At 38.7% G+C, this 24,637-nt stretch overlaps 1 protein-coding gene across 1 annotated transcript in view; it reads left to right on the top strand.

The window, feature by feature from the left end:
* Nucleotides 1-550: 550 nt before the first annotated feature.
* Nucleotides 551-24,637, top strand: part of CCDC180 (coiled-coil domain containing 180) — a 29,684-nt gene continuing 5,597 nt past the window's right edge. The window contains 33 exon segments of the mRNA XM_036388293.1: nucleotides 551-613; nucleotides 1,143-1,267; nucleotides 1,785-2,011; nucleotides 2,837-2,919; nucleotides 4,146-4,255; nucleotides 4,344-4,472; nucleotides 4,638-4,748; nucleotides 5,836-5,931; nucleotides 6,175-6,338; nucleotides 6,503-6,622; nucleotides 7,286-7,365; nucleotides 8,332-8,420; nucleotides 8,872-8,991; nucleotides 9,613-9,786; nucleotides 10,292-10,407; nucleotides 11,631-11,757; nucleotides 12,185-12,248; nucleotides 12,856-13,085; nucleotides 13,718-13,836; nucleotides 14,374-14,549; nucleotides 15,636-15,819; nucleotides 16,354-16,500; nucleotides 16,759-16,903; nucleotides 17,114-17,230; nucleotides 17,653-17,775; nucleotides 18,627-18,740; nucleotides 19,383-19,621; nucleotides 20,204-20,256; nucleotides 21,057-21,138; nucleotides 22,132-22,203; nucleotides 23,115-23,181; nucleotides 23,373-23,517; nucleotides 23,876-24,036. Coding sequence (XP_036244186.1) covers nucleotides 1,914-2,011; nucleotides 2,837-2,919; nucleotides 4,146-4,255; nucleotides 4,344-4,472; nucleotides 4,638-4,748; nucleotides 5,836-5,931; nucleotides 6,175-6,338; nucleotides 6,503-6,622; nucleotides 7,286-7,365; nucleotides 8,332-8,420; nucleotides 8,872-8,991; nucleotides 9,613-9,786; nucleotides 10,292-10,407; nucleotides 11,631-11,757; nucleotides 12,185-12,248; nucleotides 12,856-13,085; nucleotides 13,718-13,836; nucleotides 14,374-14,549; nucleotides 15,636-15,819; nucleotides 16,354-16,500; nucleotides 16,759-16,903; nucleotides 17,114-17,230; nucleotides 17,653-17,775; nucleotides 18,627-18,740; nucleotides 19,383-19,621; nucleotides 20,204-20,256; nucleotides 21,057-21,138; nucleotides 22,132-22,203; nucleotides 23,115-23,181; nucleotides 23,373-23,517; nucleotides 23,876-24,036 — 3,855 coding nt within the window. The 5' untranslated portion in view covers nucleotides 551-613; nucleotides 1,143-1,267; nucleotides 1,785-1,913.

Genomic DNA, 24,637 nt, shown 5'->3' with positions numbered 1-24,637 from the left:
TCGCCTGCCTTGTGCAGGGACAAACACAAACCGGGGCTGTGAGCCACGGTTCCGGAGCTCTGGTCCCTCCCGGGGCTGCGGGCCGGGATGAAGCGAGGGGTAGCCGGGATTAAGCGAGGGGCGGCCGGGATGAGGAAGCGGCCGGGATAAAGTGAAGGCAGCCGGGATGAGGCAGCGGCCGGGATGAAGTGAAGGGAGCCGGGATTATGAGGAAGCGGCCGGGATAAAGTGAAGGCAGCCGGGATGAAGCGAGGGGCAGCCGGGATAAAGTGAAGGCAGCCGGGATGAGGCAGCGGCCGGGATAAAGCGAAGGCAGCCGGGATGAGGAGGCAGCGGGCCGGGATAAAGCGAAGGCAGCCGGGATGAGGAGGCAGCGGGCCGGGATAAAGCGAAGGCAGCCGGGATGAGGAGGCAGCGGGCCGGGATAAAGCGAAGGCAGCCGGGTGCTGCCGGCAGCGGCCACCGGGGGGCACCGTGGCGAGGCTGTGCCGGCCCCGCTCCCCCCCCGCCCCGTTGGTCTGACAACGGCACGCGTGGCTCCGCCTGAGGGCCCTGTGGGGGACGGGGAGCGACCCCGAGCGACACCGGGAGCGACACCCGCAGGGGCTGGCAGGTGAGCGGCAAGTGTGGAGTTTCACTGTTAGGAGGGAGTATCCCGGAGCTGCTTTGAAGGCAGCTCTAGGACAGGCTGGGAGAGCTGCAAGGGGTCCACTCTGCAGAAGAGAGGGCTCCAGGGAGACCTTAGAGCCCCTTGCAGTGCTTAAAGGGGATCCAAGAGAGCTGAAAAGGGACTTGGGAAAAGGGTCTGGAGTGGCAGGACACGGGGAGGACTTCAAACTGCCCGAGGGCAGCGTTAGATGGGATATTGGGCAGGAATTCTTCCCTGTGTGGCTGCTGAGGCTCTGGCACAGGGTGCCCAGAGCAGCTGTGGCTGCCCCTGGGTCCCTGGAAGTGTCCAAGGCCAGGCTGGATGGGGCTTGGAGCACCCTGGGATAGTGCAAGCTGTCCCTGCCCGTGGCAGGAGGTTGGAAGATGATCTAGGATGATCTTTAAGATCCTTTCCAGCCCAAACCATTCTGTGATACAGGGAACAGGGAAGGCCCTTTTCCAAGTGAAGTGTTGTATCTCCTCTTGGCTCCCAGCTTGTGGTTGCCAGTTCTTCTGGAAGCAGGCCCGGCCAGTCAGCTGCGATGAGCCGCGAGTTCTCAACAGGACGGGAGTGACATGTTCACAAGAGGAAGGCTGCAAACAGATCTTCAAGGCCAAGGTAAAAAAAGCAAAGGATTTGGCAAAAGCCAAAGGAGTTGGTTGTGTTAGTCAGTTTTCTGGCTGTTGAAATGACCCCGGGTCAATTTCAACATTTCTGGTTTTGGTTTGTTTTAGTAAAAAAGTAATGTGTTATCTCCAGCATATGCTCTCCAATGCATCTACATGTGTTCCCATCTCTTTGTTGTATATCAGGTTATATTAACTGAAGGCAGAATCATAACACAGCAGTAAAACATTTAGAAGCATAGTTAGCCAGATTCAGGCATTTCTCACTCTGCTGTTAACTGTTTTGGTAACTGTAAGCAAGGCAACACGATCCAGTTACTCCACTTTTCCTCTCTGAGGAAAAGATTATCCTTTTTTTTCTCATATTGAAATTAGCCTTAGATGAAAATGATTGTGTGTGTGGCATGTAGGGTTCGTTATTTTAGGGTTCATTATTTTACCTTTCTCTTCTGCTGTCTTTCCCTTACTATTTTTCATTAATTATTTTGTTGCTGTTTTCCATTCTGTAGGTTTGAAGAAATTCTGATTGTTGAGATTATGGTTCTTTGAAGGTGCACTTAGCCCACCTTTTGGATGAAGGAAAGAAGACAAGGAGCTCTAAGACGAGTAAAAAGCTCACTCTAAATAATCATTCAGAAATGTTTGCTGATGCCATGCCATCCCTGAGTAATCAACAGAAAACATGTGTTGGAAAAACACCCATCAGTGACTTCACAAAAACACCACAGTCAGACAGGTAGGGAACAGAAGCAGAAAACCCCAATTATATGTTCATAACTAAAGGTAGGAAATTGACAGATTTTCACTGGGAATTAGAAACTCCTGAATTCTTGGTCATAGCACTAACAACTTGTAATAGTCTATCTCCTTGCCAAATGTAAATTTAGTATAATGAACTGCTTGCTGCCTGTTGAAGTGCAGGCTAACAGACTAATATTTGCAATGGCAGGCATATTGTATGGCTTTCCTTTTAAAAAGAAATTGTCTTTGCTCATAGCAATCTACATATACACCCAGTCTGACACATATTTTTTAGGCTGTATTTCCAAGTAAATGGCTTACATGATGATGCAGTAAGATAATGTAATGAACAACAATGAAGTTAATGCATCCATCCTTTTTTACCCTAAGCCAGTTGCTGAATAATGATACAGGGATTCTCACTGACCCCAAGGAGAAACACAGTGCCCCAGCTGTTGGGAAAAGCACTGGGCAGATAAAGGCTATTTCCACATTTCTTGCTAGTGTCTCCTTAAGAGTTCATTGGTTTTTTACATTTTAGAGCTATTCTGTAAGTCTCTGTAATTTACAAGTTCTAAATCTAGCATGTATTGCTCTAATGCCATCCTAATAGATTTGAAGTTGGGATCTATCCAGACTTCAGTTTGTCTCAGAAGAAGCAACTTTTTGATTCTTTGAATTGCATTCTTTAAATTTAGAATGATACTTATGTTCATTTTAATGGTACATTTTGCCAGTTAAAGTGTATTATACTATTATGTTAGTCCTCTTCTGATGCACTTTTAGTACAAAATGAAGCTTTACTCTCTTTCTGTTTCAGACAATCTACAACTTTTCCAGAGGCACGGGGAAAGGTAGATACAAGTTCAGCTGAGAAAGTCAGAGGCCTGCCTGATGTAGTTGGTAAAACTGGTTTCCCTTAGTGCTTTATTTTAATTTGCATTCACAGGAGATGTGGTACATGTAACAGGTTTAGCTGAACAAGGTACAGAGTTGTGCTGGTTTGAAAGTCAGTCAGCAGGAAAAATTAACCCCATGCAAATACCTTGTGAGAGATATCAAATTGGAGTTACAATTTAATAGGAAGATTACAGGAAATGCAATGATACAGAAAAACTGGTTGAAAACCACCAAGTCAGAGTACAGCCTGGCACCCTGTTGGTCAGGGTTGCAGTGCTGTCAGAAGGGGTGGTCTTGTGGAAGTTCAGGTCTTCCTCTGGATGTCCAGTGGTGGTGGTGTCCCAAGTCCCCAGACAACCTAAATTATGTACAATGGGGTTCAGGTGGTACATCCCCCAGTGCAGGGAGGTTCTCATTGGAATGGAATGATGTAATCCCATGAGTCTTAGAATATTTTTGGAGTCCATGATAGTTGTTTCAGCTGCCCATGCTGCTGTCAGTGCATAATCAGTTCATCATGACCCATTAGCACAGATGACCCTCACTGGATGGGTGATGGTGCTACTTCTCCAGCTGAATCATTTTAAGAATAAAGAAACACCACTTCACCTTGCAGGGTTTGTTTGTCTCGTTTTCACACACAGCTTGAATCCTGGGGGTCAGATGTGCACTGAAAACCACCCATCATTAACAGCTCAGCACAAAATGAGGTAGAGGGGAGTATAATACCCAGTTTGGTTACACCCAGACTGGGACTCTTTCTCCTGCAGGGCAACAAAAATCAAGCTCAGAAAAGTCCTGATACATTTTTGATGATTTGTAGGTAATTTTGAAGATGAAGAGTCTTCTAACAGGAAAAAAAACCAAACCAGTTGTGAAATTGTCAGTCAATCACAGGTTATGTTTAGATGGTAAATTCCAGTTTTGATGTAATCAGATCTCATTCCTGAAATGTTGCAATTTTTTTACATCCTACCTGAGCTTAGTTGAGAATTCCATGCTATTATCCTTCTGAAAATCAGAAGTTAATGAAGGAAATTTTAAAACATGCCTTAGTATTTTTAACCTGCATTTGCTAAGATTGCACTTCCCATGGAAAGATGTTGCACACTGTGAAAGCCTCACTAACTACAGCAGTCATAGTGCAGATTTAGGGGTTTATTTTTCCTGCATCCCATGTTCTGCAGCAGCAGTTCCAGGCCATAGAATCCTCATTTCTTCCCTGGCAGTTCCTGAGGAAGCAGGCAGCAGTGCATGGAGGTACCTGGCAGAACGGCGGCAGAAGCGTCACCACGGAGCAGTGACCCAAATGCAGCAGGAGCTGGACTGCATTGGCAGGGTAAGGCAGGAGTTTCTAATCCAGTTTTGAGTGCTGTTCTAAGGTGAGAGCCCAATATTCAAATGATCACATTGACCTACCATTGTAGGAGATGGAAGCCTCTGTTTTGAATCTTCAAGAATCCCTTCAGCTTGAAGTGATAAAATCAGATGAAAAGAGTAAACTACTGTTTGAAAAGATTGCGTCTGACATGGCTTTGGAAGGTTTCTCATATGAAGTAAGGCAGCTCAGAGTATTGGCTCAACTTCAGTTACTTGTATCTGCTCTGTGTAACATCTTCTTATGGCTCACTGGAGTCCTAAATTTTTGGGGTTTTACTTTTAAAATTTTCTTTTATATATATTCACTTTTCAATGAAATTGACAGTAGATTTTTATTGCAGGGTTTGGAAGAACTCTGGAATATGATCCATAAGGAGTCCTCAAACAGAAGGAAGTGGATTAGGGCAGTGGACGAATCCCTAAAGGAGATTGAAAGGAGTCGAGCCATGAAAGTGAGCTGCAGTCTTAATAACTGTTATTTAAGCATAAGAATGTTATTTGCTGATATAATGCTGGGTGCAGAGCAAAGAGTAGCTGGTTTCCACAGGAGTCAGAGGTCTGCCACTAGTTCTGTTGTATGGTGATTGCTTTCTTTTCACCAATAAAATATTCATTCATTTTACACCCACATAATCAAGAGAAGCTACTGTTTTCCTAGTTTGAAGGTGTTTGTTTCTTTCACAATTATCTATACGAAAGGTGCAAGGAATATGTGAGCTGCTTTTATTTCCTGGAGGGTTGTGTAGGTCAAACTTTCATTTGGTCTGTTACTTTTGGGGGGCCATACCTGTTCTGCAGCTGAGAAGGAGCATAGACATGACCTAGCTCGATTTTAGTTTGGGTTGGCTGGGTGTCAGTAGCAAACGTGTTGCAGTTTTGTTGTCTTCAGCCTAACCTGTAAAAGCCATTTGACATCATAGGAAATGTTTGGATAAAAAAATGGATAGACTGTGGAAGAGCTTGCTGCACTGTCCTTGTAGGCAAAGAAAAGCTCTTTGTTCTACCAGTGCCAGTTTCTCCTCTCTTTGTGATTCAGGTATGATGAAAAGGTCCAAGAGTATCACCAGTAACCTTTCTGTTGGATTAGTTACAACAAATGTCAGAGATGAACACATTTGGTTTAATTTTGTGTTCACTTAAAAACAGGCACTGGTGGATTCCCTTCAGACATTTGAAAGGAATTTGGTTTGATTTTTAAATTCATATTGCAGCCTGTCTGCAGAGCACTTAATTATCACAGGTATTAAAGAGAAATCAGCTGAGTAGTAGCAAAGTGGAATGTTTTAGTTACTATTTTTATGAATTACTGAAAAAAACAGTCTTCAAGATAACTAAGATTGAGAAGTAAATTTTAAAATATTAATCTGTGTGTCATCCAATTTATTTTAATTCACTTTAATATATTTAATTAATGAATAATTAATTAATCTAATGGAATTCATTTTATTGGAAAAATTCATCATGTAGTTTTTCAACTTGGGAATCTGATATTTGAGTTAACTTTGTGTTGTTGCTTTTCTTTATTCTTTTATTGCACAGATAGCAGATGTACTCACCAAATATACTGTGAAACTGGAGGAAATTTCCTTCTTCTTGGCACCTGATGTTCACAGGCTCATTAATGATAAGGCCATGGTAAATGTTTTACCTGGGGCATGATAACAGTCTGAATATTCCCAGAATATCTTTTTTTTTCCCAGCTGAAATAAATTTTTTTCTGCCTATCAATCACTGAAATATAGAGAGATTTCTACTCTGCAGGGTATTTGTTATCATTTGTATTCTTTTTTCCCTCATTTTGTGTAGAAGACACAAATTGTTTTGGTTTTGCATGTTGTATGCTGCTTCTACTCCTGGTTTTATTTTTTTAATGCACAGAATATAAACAGAGCACTGCTGGGTAATGAGAGGGCAACTGCCAAGCTGCTCTTTAATCTAATGAAATCAGAGCTTGAGAAACAAAAAATGCATCAACTGAAATGGCAAGAGAGAGTCAAGGACTGGAAGCTCATCCAAAAGAACTGTGTAGTTCAGAGTTTCAGGTCAGACATTTTGCAATCTTATTTTAGACAATGAATAACACAAAGTGACTAGTGTTCACTCGTGGTTTCTATGAAACAGCAAGTTAAAAAAAGTTATTTTTTCTTTATACATATCATGTATGATATCATGTATCTATTATACATATCTTTATTCCATCCTGCAGGGAATTTATGGCAAGTGAAGAAATACAGAATCCCCCAGCTGTGAAAATGGAAATGGAAAACATGATAAAGGAGCAGATTGTACTTAGTGAACAGAGAATGAAGGTTTTGCAGCACATTGGGTATGGCAAAAGAGGATATAGCATAAAGGAAAACAGTTCTTTCTGGAGTTAATGAGGGGCTTGGCTACAAAATGCACTTTGCTTTCTGTCAGTGTGTGATTGTTAAATTCAGCAGTAAGGAAGGGTCTAAACCTAATTTTCTACAGCTCTTTTTAATGGAAAAAATGCATTCTTGATTTTCACTGCACCAGCTACACTAAAATGGTGGTGAGATCAAGGGCTAAAAATGCAGAAATGCAAAAGTAAATCTTACTGACATTTGAAACGTGGTAGAAATGGACAGACAAAGATGGGTGGAAAGCTAGAAGTAGGGATTGAATCTGTGTAATAAATTAAGAGAGAAGTATGGATAGAAATCTAACACTGCTGAATTTGAATATCCATCCTGAACACAAAAGCATTTTTGGGCAATGCATTACAATATTTACAGGGAGTTTTTTTACAGTGGATGTGGGAACAAGGTACATTACAATTCCTTGTTGGGTAGTAAACAGAACAACACCAATCTCTTTGGTTGATTTTTATTGCCAAGATGGCTGTAAATAAAATAAAGCACAGTAGTATGGATACTCTGATTCATAATTTTGTATTTTATAATAGTTTTATATACAAATGACTGGTTTGTATTTTAAGACCCTTGACTCTTGTTTCCTACTTTGATAGTGCCTTGTTGCCTCCAGCACATACAAAAGCTGACATAAATGAATGGTACAGAACTCTGGAGAACTTAAACAAAAGTATAGGTAAGTTGGGAAATCATAAAAACAGTCAGGGATTCAAGCAATACTTTCTTTTTTCCTGGGCAATGCTTTGAAAGTGCAGGTTTATTCTTTGTTCCACGTGTTCCCACATACCTTCTCAGCTGCTTTGAGCTGGCAGTAAGACCCAAAGAAGCTGCCTATTACATCACTTTCCTCTGGCTGGTACAAACACTTGTACATGGTGACATCTAGCAGGAACTGGCTTGGTTAGAATTAATCTGGGGAAATAAAAGGTTAATTTTGACATGGATCAGTTCTCAATCATACCAAAATACTCCTTTTTAACTCTTGGAGAAGAGGGGAAGAAGTACTGGAGGTAGTTAATTTCTCTGTGTCCTGTAGTGTGCCTATAAACAGCTGTGTGTCACATTCACATTTTCTAAAAAATGCCTTTGCCCAGGAATTTTTTCCTGGGAAGCTGAGAAGCCTCAGAGAAAAGGAAAACAATCCTTATCTCATTTGCTTCTCCTGTGTTTTGTTCACATGTGGAATGAGTTTGGAGATTGTTTACCACAGGTGATTTTTTCATTGGATTTCTGGTGTCTTTTGACTCATTGGCCAATCAGGGTCAAGCTGTGTTGAGACTCTGGAAAGAGTCACAAGTTATTATTACCTTTTTAGCTTTCTGTAAGTATCCTTTCTGTATTCTCTAGTATAGTTTAATATAGCATTCTTTAATATAATATAGTATAATAAAATAATAAATTAGCCTTCTGAGAACATGGAGCCAGATTCATCATTCCTTCCTTCCACAAGGGTCCCAGCAAATGCAATAGCTGTGTATTAAAACATCTTATTTGATTGGTTGTTAGTGTCGCTTGGGTGTGCAGACACTGCTGGGATCTGTTCCCTGTGCTGAGATTCAGCACAGGGCCTCTGTCGTGTTTCCTTTTCACACTGCACTGTGAAATACAGAATTTTGACTGTTGTCTGTTCCAAATCATTCAGACAGACATAATGCAGAGTGTGTGGAGAAAATGCATGTCCAGTATGAGCTGGTCCAGGAAAAATGTCAGGAAAAAGTGCAGACCTGCAAGGTGAGTGTCCCAGCTTTGGGTGTGGTAGCCATGGTACAGTGTGTCATTACAGTAAAATGTGTTTGAGGATCCACCAAACATTGAGATAACAAGTGAAACTAGTTTTTAACCTCTGTCTTCTTCTGTTCAAAGAGTAACCACCCATTTGGTTTCACAGTAGTATTTGGTATTTGTACTTGAAATGTGTAAAAGTAATGAAGGGGGTGCTATCCTGCATTTATGTGCAAGGACTCTCAGCCTTTGTGCTAAATCTGTCTTATCTTGGCAAAGAAATTCCACCTTTCTGCCTCAATTTCTCCCTCAGTATCAGTTGAATTGTAGTGTTTACTAACAGAATGGGGGGTCTAGGAAGCTGAGTCTTTCTCTGTCCATCACAAGAGAAGAAACACTAAGTTTAGCCATGACCTCTGAAATTCATGCATGTCAATAATTTGCTATTCTTTTCATTTAGATGACCCTGTTGGATGCGAACATTTGCACAGCAGAAGATGTTGAAGTTTTGCATTCCAACATGCTTCAGATGACTGAGAAACTAAAAAATAGGTTTGAAGAAGAACTGGAGCACATGGATGTACGTTGATTACATTTATTTTTATCACTCCTTGGCATTAGTCTGTTCTTCCTGTGCTCCCACCTGCAATGCCTTCTGCATCATAGGCTATTGATGTCACATTAGAGAGAGGTTCATAGGATGACTAAACACTGCAAAGAAACAAAGTTTGGTGTGGAAGAGTTCATAATTTCTGTGTAATTATTTGTGATGTATTTTATTTTTATTATAATTTATATCTGAAGTATGTATGATAGAGATGAATGAAGTATGGCCCAATCTGCCAAAAGGCAAAGGAATAGATATAAATGATCCCCAAATGTCTTCCAGTCTGACATTTTGTGATTCTATGCATAAAAATGACTGGGGAGTTGTTCCTAAAGAGATAAATTGTAGAATATGATTCAGTGCTTTACGATGCCAGAATAAACAAAAGTTTTGATACTCTTGGCTTAAAGAATAAAAACCCACATTCTTACCCAGTTTACTTGGATTTTTTTTTTTTTTTACTCTCCACATAGAAGACACAGTGTTGAACACCAGTCATGTAATTCCTTTTATCATGTTACAAATTCTCTTACTCATTCATGTCACCTTCCAGCAGTTGAAAAATAACTTGTTCACTTGAATGTTTTTCTTTAGAGTGATTTTAAGGAGATGCCTAAATGGCATGAGCAGCACTGTCAAGGCTTGTACAGCTGTGTTCAGGAGGCCATGGATATCTGGGACGTTCATCTTCTCCAACTGTCCCAGCAGGAAGATGTACTTCAGAAGAAAGTAGATGAATACAGATTGGAAAAGGATAACATAATACAGGTATAAACATAAAAACAAGGATGTGGCATAATGTAAAGAAAGGACTTCTTAATACAAAGAACCCTCTGGAATTCAAAATAGCTGCTATAAAATGAAAAACATACTATCTGACTTTTATATTGGAATTTCTACTTTTCAGTTTCATTCTGTCAGGTGCATTTTTGCTCGATTCACACTGAATGGACAATCCTGTCTTATTCTTGATATGGCAAAAGTGATAAAGATCACTGCTGCTTTCAGTACAAAGTGGCTGCAAGTTGCTATTATGAGATCTTGTGCAGGTATGGAGTCTGGTTGGATGGCAAGTTCTCATAGTTAAAACAGCCTGCTTGGGGTGGCAATGTCAGAGCTGTTTATTATCTAGGAAGATCTTCATAGGTGATGAGTTTTGCTAAGGTCTTGGTGTAGAATATATGTACATAATCAAATTACTTCAATCTTAAATAGTTATGGAGATTTTAGTATATACTAAACTGTTTTTACTAGCTTTTTAATGTGGCCTCAGGTGCTGAAAGATAATCTGGATACAAATTTGGAAAAAATGAAAATGGCCAGCTGTGAAGAAGAGTTGGAGGAATATTTGAAGAGTGCCCTTTCTTCTTTAGATAAAATTAGAATGAGGTATGAATTTTGTATAGCAAATTTAAAAAGTAAAGCATATTTTAACATGGGTGGTACTACTTACAGTTTGTTTATGCTGTTGTGTGAAGGTATGGAAAAAGACTTCATGTAAGCATATAAAATAATGTACATGTTGAACAAGGTTAAGGCAAATAATGCAGTTTAAGAATGGGACAAAGACAGATTGTTATCCTTTAAAAACCATACCACATCAGTATTACTGTGCATACCATCACATCCATGCCTCACTCAGAAGGTAAAAGTAGTAGTTCAGATTCTTGAATCACAGGACTCAGAAGCTGGTCTGCGCCATCACATCTGCACTCACAGACTTGATCTCATTCCAAGTTGCAAGGACTAAGATCTTTAAGTAGCCAAAGTATTTACTTTGGTAAGCTCTCGGTTATCCTTCTCGTGATTAGGCATTTTCAGCCCTAAAAACCATATAAAAACTGGTACAATACTGCCCTCCTTGCTAAAGATCTTAGCAGCAGGTGTGAAACCTGAGAGGAAGCAGCTCTGTTCTCACACCTAGGAAGCTTTTTCTGCCTGTTAAATCAGAGGTATATTAGAAGAGCAATATGGACATGAGGGGCAGATTGACACGCCTCATACTGGGATTGTGGTTGGAGTTGGGAGTTTGATGCTCTTAATAATCATTCAAACAATTTTTAAAAAGCCAGAGGTAACAGACCAAGTGAAAATACAGTGTAACCTATCTGAATACATACATAAATTCCCCATAATTGTCTTTGCTTAGGAGACAAAGCAAATGTAAATATAAATGAAAACAATGAGAACATTGATTCTTCTTGAATCTAGACTCAGCTTGAACCGTTAGTTTTTATTTTCAAGTAAAATGAAAATAAACCAGAAAGGCTCAGTCACAGCTGAGCACAGTGCAGAACTAACATGGAAGACAGTAAATTGACCTCTCTTATGTAAGCAGTTTGAATGGTTTCCCATCCAAAAGGAAGGATGTAAAAGGCTTTATTATAAATATTTCTTAACTTTTGTTCATTTATTTATTTGTAATGAACTAATCTCTAACAAGGCGGGATGTGATTGTATTTACTATAAACAGATCAATGGCAATGTTTAGCCTAAAGATTTTATGAGATGGATCAGAAAAGTTAGATTTAGATTTAAAGGCACTGTAGTCACAGTTAATTTTATTTTTATACATACTTAAGTCTCTTAAACAGTGACCTTAAATTTGGCAGGAATGAGACATTCAAGCAGATTGTAATGAATGAAGTAATGGCTTATCCAAAAGCTGTTTTGTGGGAGTTGATTTCTTACAGTATATCCATCAGCCAGCATTTTAGTGTGAAGGAAATCGTCAAACAGGTAAAAAGAAAATTTCTTCTGGTTTAAAACCTTACTGCTGTATTACTTTTTCACTTTAGAGAAAATTCACATTACCTTTAAAATTTAGATTATATAAAGTACTGTTTCAGCCATTGAATCAAGTGCTTTTGGTAGAGATAGCAGAGGGAAACCAAATCATTTCTCAGTCCCACACTTTCAACTCTGTCCTTGTTACAAACAGAATTTTAGCAAATTCATTTGCCTTTTGAACAGAAAACTACAAGGTAACACATTTACAGTAATTGATTTGAGTGATGCAGATTATTTAGATAGTTAGTGATCTATTCAAGACTATCATATCTTACTGAAATAGATACATTTTGAGAAGGGATATGGATTTCTTAGAAGAAAGCAAATCCATATTTTAAAATGGTGTGGCAGGTGTCTTTTGTTGTTTTGCTTTTAGAACTTGCAAGTCACAACAGACTCCACAGTTCAAGATCAAGATAATACCTCAACAGTCCAAACAGGTATACACAACTGCTTGGTTGTTTTTCAATCTGTATTTCTTTGGATTGTAACCAGAAGAACTCTGCTTTAACTGCAAGTAAGTAGTTGAGGCTTCAGAAGGTCAATATATGGTGGAGCAGCAAGCTGAGAGCGTTGTCCAAGGAGAGGAAAATCACAGAGTATCCTGAGTTGGAAGGGACCCGTAGAGTTTGTGAAAGTCCAGTCTGGCCCTGCCCAGACACCCCAACAATCCCAGCCTGTGCATCCCTGGGAGCTTTGTCCAAACCCTCCTGGAGCTCTGGCAGCCTTGGGGCTGTGCCCATGCCCTGGGGAGCCTGGGCAGTGCCAGCACCCTCTGGGGGAAGAACCTTTCCCTGATATCCAGTGTAATTCTCCCCTGTCCCTGGTCAGAGAGCAGAGATCAAAGCTGCCCCTCTGCTGCCCTCAGAGGAGCTGCAGCTGCCAGTGAGGTGTGACCTCAGTCTCCTCCAGCTGAACCAAATGCCCTCAGCCACTCCTTGTATGGTTTCCCCTCCTGACCCTTCACTATCTCTGTGTCCCTCCTTTGGAGATTGCTCTAATAGCTTTATGTCTTTCTGACATTGTGACATCCAAAATTGTCCCCAGGGCTCGAGGCAAGGACATCCCAACCCAGAGCAGAGCAGGATGATCACCTCTCTCAACTGCTGCCAGAAGATAGGGACAGTTGTCAAAAGTCAGCTGGAGAAACAAAGCTAACAGAGAAACAGGTGATCTTGGCACAGGAAATTGAAAAACCAGAAGAAGAAGAAAAGGAGAGTATTCCTCATAAAAGTGAAGAAAATGAGCGTGCAGAACAGGAACTAAGCATTACACAGGTAAGTGAGCAAGAGAATAAGTTTGAAGGTGAAGGCAGTCTTGTCCAAAATAAGGAGGAATAGGAAGTCTTTTTGCTAAGAATGAGTAGAAAGTCATTTTTTGCTTAGTTTGCTTACAAAGCACACAAGGCTTTAGATATTTTTATGGGAAAATGGAGTGAATAAAACAGTTCACAACCATTCTTTTGGATCTTTTACCCTTGTAGAAACCCTTTGCATAATTTTTTTAATCTGTCTTTCAGTGTCCTCAGCCTGTGGTGAATGTTTTAAGCTAAGTATTTATACCTAAGTATTAATTTTTCAGTTTCCATGAATTAATTACCATAACCAAAACCCTTTAAAACATTGTCAACTCTGCCTATGTCTTGCCAGCATATAAATATATATAAATATTGCCAGCACTGTATAAATGTCCAAATTGAGAATGAGAACATTATTCTAACTATCCTTAGGATTTTTACACTTGCTGGTGCACTGTTGATTCTATGCTGATACTTTTAAGAGTAATGTGATAATTTCCAACAATTTCCCAGTAAGTGGCCAAGAGCAGTGAGGGGGAAAGTGCTGAAATTGCCACAGGGATTTTTTCCACGGCTAGTGGAAACACTTACACTGTTCTTGGACTTGAACAGACAGGAAAAACTGACATCACAGGGAGTTATTTTACAAAATATGAAGAAGAAGAATCACTTCCTAGGTACCTGAAATATGTACTTCTCACGGAAGCCATGTTTGTTGAACTGAAAGAAAGGTGAGCTGAGAACAATTTCTTTTCTTTCTTTCTCTTTATGTGATGGACAAATTTCAGCTGTTTAGAAGAAGCATTAGACTAGAGAGGCAAAAGTTATCTAATTACTAGTATATAATTTCTATATTTATATAGTTAGATATTTAATTATAAAATTATGATCATACAATTATTATGTTATTCCACTTTTTAAATTTGTACAAATATGAGAAAATATTTACATTGCTTTGTATCCATGGCTGTCAAAGTACCACAAAAACATTTACCTTTACAGAAAATTCATATTTTATGGAAAATTATTTAGTGAGAAAACATATTACAGAAAGACAAATAATTTGCCCAACTTTACTGCAGAGCCATGAGGGTAAAATGGTACTCAGTACTAAGCAGCTAGCTCAAAAACTCTACCAGTATTGTGCAAATGGTACTGAAACAGTACCTTCCTATAGCCAGAAGTTGAATTCTTAGAAATAATATATTCAGTAAATTCTTATTTATTATTTACTATTCCTCACTGTAATCTTTCTTTTTCAATCATAGGATTCGCCTCTGCTTTTTTGAACACTTGGAGAAATGGTTTGCAGAATCCTTGTCCAACTCCTTTGTCCTTGTAGCTGCCAAGAAAGAGGAGCTGAATTCAATACTCCTGCTGCATCTTAAGTTGCATCAACAAAAGCAGGAGGAGATACAGAAAAATATCTACAATGTTCGAGCTGGTATTGACATTTTTTTGTGTTCTGAGAATCACATGTCTTCATTTAGAGATGGTCCTAAGTGGGCCAAAATCTGTTTCAGCAGTAGTTGACTCAGTAATAGAGGAGAATAGAAAGCAGTTGAGTGTCTATGAATTTCCAGTATATTATGTTACTCACATATTTTTTTAAGTGACATTTCTGTTCTATAGCTCTTCCTGGTTTGTGCTGTGTATTTTTTAGAAAAATAGACAGCAGTGCCTTGATTAACAACTGGATTGTAGAAGATGTTGAACATTCTCTTGTCAATGTTTGTGAATTCTCATCCACATTGAATTTATTTAACAAGAGTTTGTGGTGTACAAAAAATATTTTAAAAGTGTTGCAGAAAAAGAAATTAGCAAGTTGAGAGAGCCAAAATGTCAGGGCCAAGCTTCTAAAAACATGAGAGGGAGGATTTAACTTTGTAAAATATCACTGAGCAGCTGCAGAGCATCCTGTAATGAAAATTCGTTTTGCATGGGAAGTGTCTGGTTTTTAGGGTGAGAAAAAATATTTTGGTTTGTTGGTCTTTAATACATAAGCAAAAAATTCTTCTTTTGAAGAACAGGCAAATAATTTTTCAGTTTCCCTTTTTCTGCAGAGAGAACAGGTGCTTCTTCTCCTATCTTTCTTGAGGTGATGGGCTGACTCTTGATTTATGCAGCTATCATTCCAGAAGAGAGACCAAAACCTATTTTTTTCTTTCCCTCACAAAACCAGGAAAAGTGTATTTTCCATTAAAAAAATATTACCTTTAGTTTTCTTACAAGACTGACAACAGAGAGATAATGGAGATATCAGCAATGACCAAAAAAAAAGGAAAATGCTTAGTGTAAACAAGAGACATTTGTGGTTTGAATGGATTAGGAGCTGTTAAGGATATATGTCTTTCACAGGAGAAAAGTCAAAGAAATGAAATTGAATGTATTTAATTTGTATATTTTAGCAACTATGAGCTCTGGCTTTGTTTATTTTGCTGCTGCAGTTGATCACAGGTTAACTGGGCATTGTGCTAGCTCACAGTAAAGAGGAAATAATGTCCCTATTGTAAACTTCCTTTCCTCTCAGCGGAGCTGTCACTTCACAAAGAGCACCTTGAGTGCCACTGTGCAATGCTGGCAGAAAGCCTGGAAAGGGAGAAAGCTGAATTCCTCAGATTTTCAGACCAGCTACAGAAGCTCAACACAAACTTCCATTCCCGAGTCCAAACCTTGGAGTATGACTTGCTCCACGCTCCGTGACTGAGCAGTAAGTGCGAAGTGTGCCACTGCTGTTGCTGTGAATCCCCCTAGTTAAATACTCCTGATTGCTGTCTGAGATGTCTATGGTTTGCATTCTGAACCTGTTTTATATCTAACTGCTCTTCAAGGAGGACTACTTCATAAAACTTGAAAACATAAAGAATTTCATTCTCTTTCCCTGATGAAATTAAAATCAATACTGAACACATGGGAATTCTCATCTCCTTTCAAAGTGCTGGCAGTCTTTAGGTGATGATGAACAGAAAAGATGTTTCATCTGTTTAGATTTTATCCAGTTTACTGAACATGCACAGTAATATCAGTTGACTATTTGTTTTTGAAGAAAAGTGCCCAATAGTATCAGCTGTTGCTGATATCTTCCATGGGTTCATCTGAACCATCCCAGCACAGGGAGTTGCTTTGAGAGTCAAAAATCACTTTGGAGTCCTCAGTTTTTCTCATGTCTTTACAGCCAGCACTTGCTGAATCATCCTGTGTGTTCCTCTTCAGACATGTTTTCCCTGTCTTTTATCATTTGCTGTTAGGTCAGCTTCTTCCAGCAATAATCTGGAATCAGAGCTCTGCAACCAGCTGGAATCAATCAGGGTTACTGTGAGAAGTTACCAGCAGCACTTGGAGGAAGCTTTTGGAAGAATAAGGGATTTGAATGTGGATTTTCTCAAAAGTTGCAGGTACATAGATTTCATGGGAGTGTTGCTTATAAATGGTGACTTAATTCTGTGAATTGGTGTTTGTTGCATAGGCAGAACAGTAAAAGTAAAGTTTATTTTGTTCTTCATCTAGTTTCCTATTTAGAAAAAGAAATGTATCTTGTTAAACCACAATTATTATGCTGTTTTCATCACATTTGTGTTGTTTCAGGGCTGTTTAGCTAAAATGGTCTTGGAGTAAAATGACTCACAGCCAATTGTTTATATGTTTGCTTTCAGATTATTTTCAGAGAGTGGTAACTTTGCATCTGAGGAGGTAAAGTTTTTCAACGAGTGTCTCCAGAAAGAAAGTAAGCAAATTGACTTGGTTGAAAGTTCAGTCAAGACAGATGTGGAGCAAATAAAATCGAGCTGCTTGAATCAGGTATGCAGAATGATATGATTTCAAATGATGTTTTCTATTGACATATTTGATGCAATTTGCAGTCAGCCTCCTTTCAGATTAGAACTGTAAGTCTGTCCTGTTTTGGCAGTCACATGATGGAAAAAATTAGTAGAATGGCAAGTTCTATCATTTGAGTTTTAAAAAGTGAAAATTATCTTGTCCTGTCTTTTGTTTCTGACATTCTTAAAGGCTACTGAACTTTTCAAGCAGTGTGGAAAAAAGTTTGCTTCTTTGTCTCTGAGCCGAGCCTTTATGGAGAAGGTCCATCAATATTTGAGAAAGCTACGACAGCAAATCAAATCAGAGGTACAAACAGGAACATCAGAACTTTGCTTAAATTCAATATAATTTTCTTTTATACCTTTGAGGAGATTTTGGCTGAATTCATAGTGGACAAATATTACATAATTCTTTTTGTTAATTTAAAACTGGTTTTCTGTCACTATCCACTTAAAAGTTTATTTTTAATGCTGCTGCAGCTGTGCTGGAACACTATGGTCTTGCAGCACATTGAGAATGTACATCTGAATTCACCAATATTTTTGTGTGGTGCAGCAAACATTGAAGTGCTGCTTTTGTGAATTATTGTTTTCAGCTACTCCTCTGAGTACCAGGGATTTTTAACCAGTTTTTATCAGTGGTTCTATTGGTTTGAAAGTGGAGCCTCTGAAATTCCTGTGAGTAGGGATTTTATTTTTCCAGTTTCCTAAAGTTTGTTTCTGCTTTAGGTAGCAAATTCCAATTTGCAGTCAGTCACAATAAAGTCTTACCTGGAAAAGATTCAGCAGAAGAGAGATGCTTATGTTCATTCTACTGCAGATAAAGAAGTAACTTCTAATCAGCATGTAATGGTATTTAATTTGACTTGTTATTGATTGTTATTAATTTGGTATAAACTAATATTTTTGAGGAAGACTTATGTTTCCTTATATTTGGGGCTGGGCAGAAACACAGAATTTTTGCTCAGAAAGGTCCTTGTCCTGGATTCAGCTGGGCTAGAGTTAATTTCTTCTCAGTAGCTGTTACAGTGCTGTGGTTTGGATTCAGAATAAGAATGGTGTTGATAACTCAGTTTTTGCTAAGTCCTGTTTATCCTAAGTCAAGGACTTTTTTTTCCTTGTCTCCTGCTCTGTCACTGAGGAGGTTCACAAAGGAAACTGGGAGGGAGCATAGCTGAGACAGGTGACCCAAACTGGCCAAAAAAGGGATATTCCAGCCCATGGAGTGTCATATCCAGTCTATAAACTGGGGGAGTTACCTGGAAGGGCCATTCTGGGTTCAGGAAGAGGGGCCTGACATTGGTCAGCAGGTGGTGAGCAATGGTATTGTGCATCAGTTGTTTTTAACTTTTTCTTATTATTATTATTTACCATTATCACTAAATTTCACTTTACTTTCAATGATTAAACTGTTCTTCACATACAAGTTTTCCTTTGATTCTCCTCCCTATTCCATCAGGGCAAGGAGGGTTGAGGGTTGCTGGGTTTAAAACCCCAACAGTCCTTTTTGGACAGTCAGTACCTGTTTTCCTGTTTGCCAAATGAAAACCTCAACCTCTTATAGAATCTCATTGCTTCCACATCTGTGTACATAAACTGGTGACAGAACAAAGGCAAATAATATTGTTTGCAAGAGTCAGCATGTGTGAAAAGGTTAGAACAGTCAGTTTAGTAAATACCATCTGTTTTATCATATCTTTCAGGCTTTAACTGCTGAAGAGTTGTATGCTTTTGCCAGAGAGATGTTGGAAGAGCTGGAAAAGAGGAGCAAGTATCTTGACTGTTTTGTAGTAAAAACAAATATCCCACCTGCCACTGTAAGATAACATTCCCATTCTCTGTATTTTATTTAATATTGAGAGAATTTTCATATGTACATGTTTTAATGGCTATTTAGAATTTCTGCTTTGAATTCTCAAATGAAAAGAGAATCTGCATTATGCTGAGATGTCAAAGACACTGTAACATTAGGACAGCCTTTTTAAGAGGCTGAGTAAATCACCAAGTTTCCAAAATGCTGAAGAGATACATGGCATTGCAATGAGTTGCTCAGTTCTTCACAAGAGTTTGTTTTCAAGGTGTAGCACTATTCAGAAGTACATATTTCACAGGTTTCTTTAAATTATTTTTTTTTTAATCCCAAATGGATTTTGTTTTTATCAAACGAGTTGTGTTTTCTTTCCTTCCTTTTCTGGGAGTATAGAGTATATCCTTAAACACTGTTTATGTATGATGATTATAAAAATGATTATAAAAAACTACTCTTAAGTGCTTTGAAGTGTTTTAGAGCTGAATGGCTGTAACAACATTGCTGTTAGAATGACAAAAAATTTATTTGAGCCTGTGAAGCAAGATATTGTCTGTTTAGAAAATCTTCTCTAGTAGTCAGTCAGTCCATGGAATGCTTTCACTAACTGCCTGCTGTGGTCTACAGGGCTTTGTTTTTCTTCCCATTTCAGGAGGCCCTCACCACTCCTGGCACAGATGGGACATTGCAGGAGCACTCAGCCACTCCTGACGTGGATCGGAGGTCACAAGGTTCCATCGCTCCTGCTCTTCCAAGAGACAGTCTCAGTTCTGAGAGCAAAAGGATGGTGATGGGACTGGATCCTGACAAATTCCCTTTGTTAAATCCAAGTGGAATGGGTACATCAATATTTGATGATTTGGCAATAAAAGCTATTGGAAATTTAGCTGGGTAAGTACTTGTTTGCCTAAAGGTAGTTTTCTGTCCATGTCTTTACTTATATTTTCTTTGCCCAGAACTAGTGAATAGACTGGTCATAGGTAATACTACTAGATATTTCCTAATCAGTCTAAGCTGAGATTGCTTTCTCTTTGAAACCAAGATTTCTCATAGGCAAAAATACCCCTTTGTGAGTGACATCTAGTATACAGTGATCAATTTTAGGTATTTAATTTTTGTCTTCTAGAGCCTTGTTTTAGTTAAAGGTGACTACCTGCCAAATAGTTGACTGAATATACAAAGTGTAAAATGAAGAGTGTGACAAATGTTTGATTTCCAAATAGTATTTGAATGCAGTTTTGCTTGTAGAAATTCCAAAATTCCAGTTAAACAATCAGTCCTATGAAATTACTTCTATATACACTGTCAGTTGTAAAAGTAATCCTATCTGTTAAATATGATCTCAGAAATTTAACTCATTTAGCACATGATAGGGATAGAGAAATTGCCTAGTTTGCTATATAATATAGTATAGAACATAAAATGATAGGGTATGCAGTAGTACTTAGCTCTTTATTTTTTTTTTCTTTTCAGATTTGACCCATCAAAAAAATACCCAGACCTAAATCGGGGGAAAAAGAATCCAGGTGTGCCTGTATTTCTTTTAATATTTTCTTTTCATCTAAATTGTAGTTCCTGGCATTTTATTGTACAGGTCTAGCATGGTCCAGGCCAGTGGCTTCTATGCTGGGAACTCTGAGATAGTTGTGCTTCTCAGCTCTTTCCCTGACCATCTTTACTTAGATAAAGATGATTTTGGGCTCCTAAAGCAATAAAAGCTGCAGAATGAGATAATAATATTATAGAGTGCCTGTGTTTGTGATAGCAAAAGAGAAATGGGGTTGGGAAAAGAAATATTGAGCAGAAATCACGAAGTATATAGAGAATCAGGGATCCTTCTCACACTGTATCATCATCTGCTCAAAGGTGAGCACAGAGGTAACCCCAGATGCTTCCTACCTAGTGTTCCCATTTCCTCATCTCTCTTCTGCAGACCTTGACTCTTCCAGCCATTTCCAAAGCTATCCTAAATCTCTTCCACATCTGCAAGTCCCCATGGCCACCAATACTGTGAATGTAACCCATTCGTTCTCTTTCTTTACATGCCTTCACTTTGCTTTAAATTTCCTCCATCTACCATGTATGTGCTGTGACATTCCTGGGACTCATGCCCCAGCACATAACCTTTACTGCTGTTTCCACTTCTGGGTTACTGCAGGTTACTGTCTGACAGAAACGATTGCTCCTGTAGTTGTCCCCTCCATATTGTAAGGAAATGTTATAGAAATAAGAATACAATATATATATACACACACAAAAAGCACTTCAGTCGGCATTTGTGCAATATTCTTCTTTCCTTGTTAACTGTAAGCAGTTCTTCCCCCAGTAAAGAAGAGGGTGTCTGATGCACATTCTCAGAAGTCTTCTAGCAAGAGGTCATCTCGGGATGAAACCAAGAGAAAAAAAAGGTGAGACCCCCAAAAGGAGGAATTCCATTTCAAATATTCCTATGCAAGAATTTACCTAAACTTTGTCTATCCATTGAAAGATTCTTACTGCTTGTTTGTATAGCCTTCTTTCCATCTGCTGCTTATCACTTGGAATCTCTTAGCTGTTTATGTCCACATGATCAGCTTTGTGGGGTTTTTTCCCCCCCAGATTTTGACTGGAAAAATAAAATTCTTCTTCATCTGCTGCTGTTTTGTATTTTGAAGTTGTTGAAATATAGACTAACCCCTAAATCAATGTGGCTTAATTTTTAGGTGTGCCTAAATAGTTTGTCTTCAGCTTTGTCCACAGATTGATGAAATGAGCTATTGTAATAGTGAAAGCAACAAAAACTTTTGAGCAACTGAGAGTTTAGAAGAGAATTCTCAGAATCTTTTTCCATGGAAATACTGTCTTTATATTGTCATGCTTTAGGAATGGTATTCCCAATTTTGTGCTCCTAGCAAAACACTCCAAACCTGGTGCTGCTTGCTCACTCCCCTTTCCCTGCAGCAGCTGGAGAGGAAAATTGGAGACACAAAAGGTGAAAATAAAGTTAAGATAAGAACAATTTATTAGAAACAGCAGTGAGATAAAAAACCTAATAGTAACAGCAGCAATGTTAATAGCAAAGTGTGCAAGAGAGGCAAGTGATTCACGTGTAAATGCTCACCATGAGCAAACCCCTGAGACTGCACCAAATTCCCCAACAGCAGGGACCCTTCCAGCCACCTCCACAATGATGAGAGGTAGAGAATCACCTCCAGGTCCTGGCCATATCCCCTCCTGGCTGCTGCAGAAATTAACCCTGGCCTGGACAGACCCAGGACACAGAATACTAGTTCTAGAGTTAGGTTTTATCTAATTTTTCTCCAGTTTCATGTCTGTCATATGACTGACTAACTAGTTCAAATCATCAGCCAGAGATAGAAAACACTTGTGGATAGTTTCAAATTAATGTTTTTCCTTTCCAGTGAAAAAGGCAGAAAATCTCTTACCAAGGATGAGAGATCCCAGATATTTGGAAAGAAGCCTCCAGAGTCTGAGTAAGTCATGTATTTCCAGAACAAGAAGTTCATCTATAAAAACCCTCTATCTATGTATGTGTCTGTCTATCTATCTCTCTATTTGTCTGTCTATCATTATGACATAGAGTTCACCATTGAATTTTGAATTTAGCCTTGATATTTATAGGTCAAAGTACTTTCAGAGCAGTTCCTTTTTGCAGCATAATAATAGTGAAGATGTAAGGCATCTGGTTCATTCTGTCTGGTGTCTGAAGTGGGAGGTCTTATTGGAGCCCTTTTGGTACATTTATAGGAAGTGGGTGGGGAATGTAAAATAGCCTCTTTTTCAATTATTTTCACACCTAAGAAGACAAATACATTTTATATCTTCATTCTTCTACTCAGTATTCCATTAATGGGAATAAACAAGGTTCCATTCCCCTTCTCTAAGAAAATTATATATTGTTTCTTCATATGTACAACTATAGTCTATAGCACTGAGATGTTGTGTACATGCCATGCAAAACTATTCAAATTATTGCTTAAGATGTTTAAGTGTTTGGGAATTTTATTCCATAAAGTGTTTAGAAATAATTCCAGTAAACAGCTAGACCCATATTTTTGCTTGAAATATTTTTGCTTTATCTGAAATGCATGGTAAGCTCTTTGGGCACAGGAATTTGGCTAAGATTGCTTTTTTGTGACACTGACATGGCAGTGCTCTCCAGTGAGCAATTACAATAGTCCCTTGTCCTGGCTGCATATGAAGAGAATCTGTGCTAATGTGGGGGAAGGTTCTTAGGCATTCTGAACATTGGTTTGTGTATGCTCTGAAAAATGGACTAAAATTAACCTGAACAAAATACTTGAAAAACAATTAATATTGCCAGTGTGATTATTTAACAGTGTGATGATATTTTAATTTTTTTTATTATTTTTTTGGTTTTCAGTACTTTTAAGGGGATTATTATGAATATTCTCTGGAATGGTAACAACACCTTGCTCTGCCTGGGTGAGGTAAGGAAATGTCATGTTCTTTAGTCAGTTCTGCTTTCATAGGTGTGCTCCTGTGTCAGAGAAATTATTTGCTTCTCTCAATATTTGGTAGACTGTCCAGAAATTTTCCTTTCTTCTACTGTTACTTACCTAGATATGATGTGTTTAAATGTGTTATCAACATTTTTCTGGTTTATCTTTCCCTTCTGCAGGAGTTCTATGGAGACAAGAAGAATCCTTACTTGGGAATGCTTGACGATCTGCCAGACACATTTGAACATTGGGCAGAAATGATCAGAGTGAAACTACTGTCATACCAAAGGCAGACAGATGATTACTACAATTTCTGTCTTGGAGGTAAATTCATTCAGTTAAGACTTGTATTTTCTTGTATGTAATTTTCATGTGTATGTAAGGTGAAAATTGCAGTGAGCAAGAATTACATTGTTGTCGTAATCCATGACACTCAGTGGAAAAACTCCAGTTGACTTTACTGGAAATTGAGCATTATTCTTTTTGTATGTTTTATCAGCTACAAAAAGTGTAGCAAAGGGCACTTGACTAAGTTAAAAGACCTGTACAAAGTCACATCTTTGAGTAAGTGTATGTTTCTCAAAGCATTGCACCTAGAAAAAGGAATGTCAGGGACACAGTCTCTGGGAGAAAAAATTCCAGGCTGTTTGTGTCACATGCACACCCTGTCTTTTCCAAAAAGAATTTCAGGATCAGCTGAAGTGGTTTGAGGAGGAGCTCTCTTCTGTTTCCCAACTGGTTGTGGAAAGTCTTTTTAAAGAACATGAGCAGAAGCTCAGCTCTTTTACTGGTCATATTCAGCATCTCTTCAACAGACAGCTGAAAGATTGGGAAGATATGAAGGTATGTATCATGGGCATTCTGGAACGCTTTGTAGTGTAACCCATGGTAAGTGCATCAGAGTGATAACATTTTATTTTTCTCATTCTCACTGTTTGCTTCATCACTCTCTGCTGAGCTGACCACAGATACAGTTTTCTGTGTTTGCACTTAGTCTGCTTAGTTCTCCTGGAAGCTTTGGATTTCATGGAACTCTGTCCCTTCTCTCCCAGCTTCCAGCACTGGGCTGCCTCTTTCTAATCTTCTCAGCTCTGCCTGTCATCTTACACTTGGATTGTCAGCTCTGTGGTGGCTGTGACCTTGGAGTATGGCCAGACAGCTCCTACTGTATGGGTGCACTCCTCTGTAAGAACTGTGATGTAGGGATAATGAAATACTATACTTACCATCATTCATAAAAGAGGCAATTTTGTCGAGCAATATCAGAACTGAGAACAGAATCATAATGGAGATCACACAGAACATGCTAAAGTGTCTTGAGATTGTGTCTGAGTATTAAAAATTAGGTGAAAATTACAAATATAGAGATATAAAAATACTTCATTTACCACATGGTAGGAGAGATGATTTTTTTATTGAAAATAAATCCCAAAGTGAGACCAGA

This window comes from Molothrus ater, chromosome 9 (assembly GCF_012460135.2).
Source record: "Molothrus ater isolate BHLD 08-10-18 breed brown headed cowbird chromosome 9, BPBGC_Mater_1.1, whole genome shotgun sequence".
Classification (NCBI taxonomy): domain Eukaryota; kingdom Metazoa; phylum Chordata; class Aves; order Passeriformes; family Icteridae; genus Molothrus; species Molothrus ater.
This window is presented reverse-complemented; position numbering and strand designations above follow the sequence as displayed.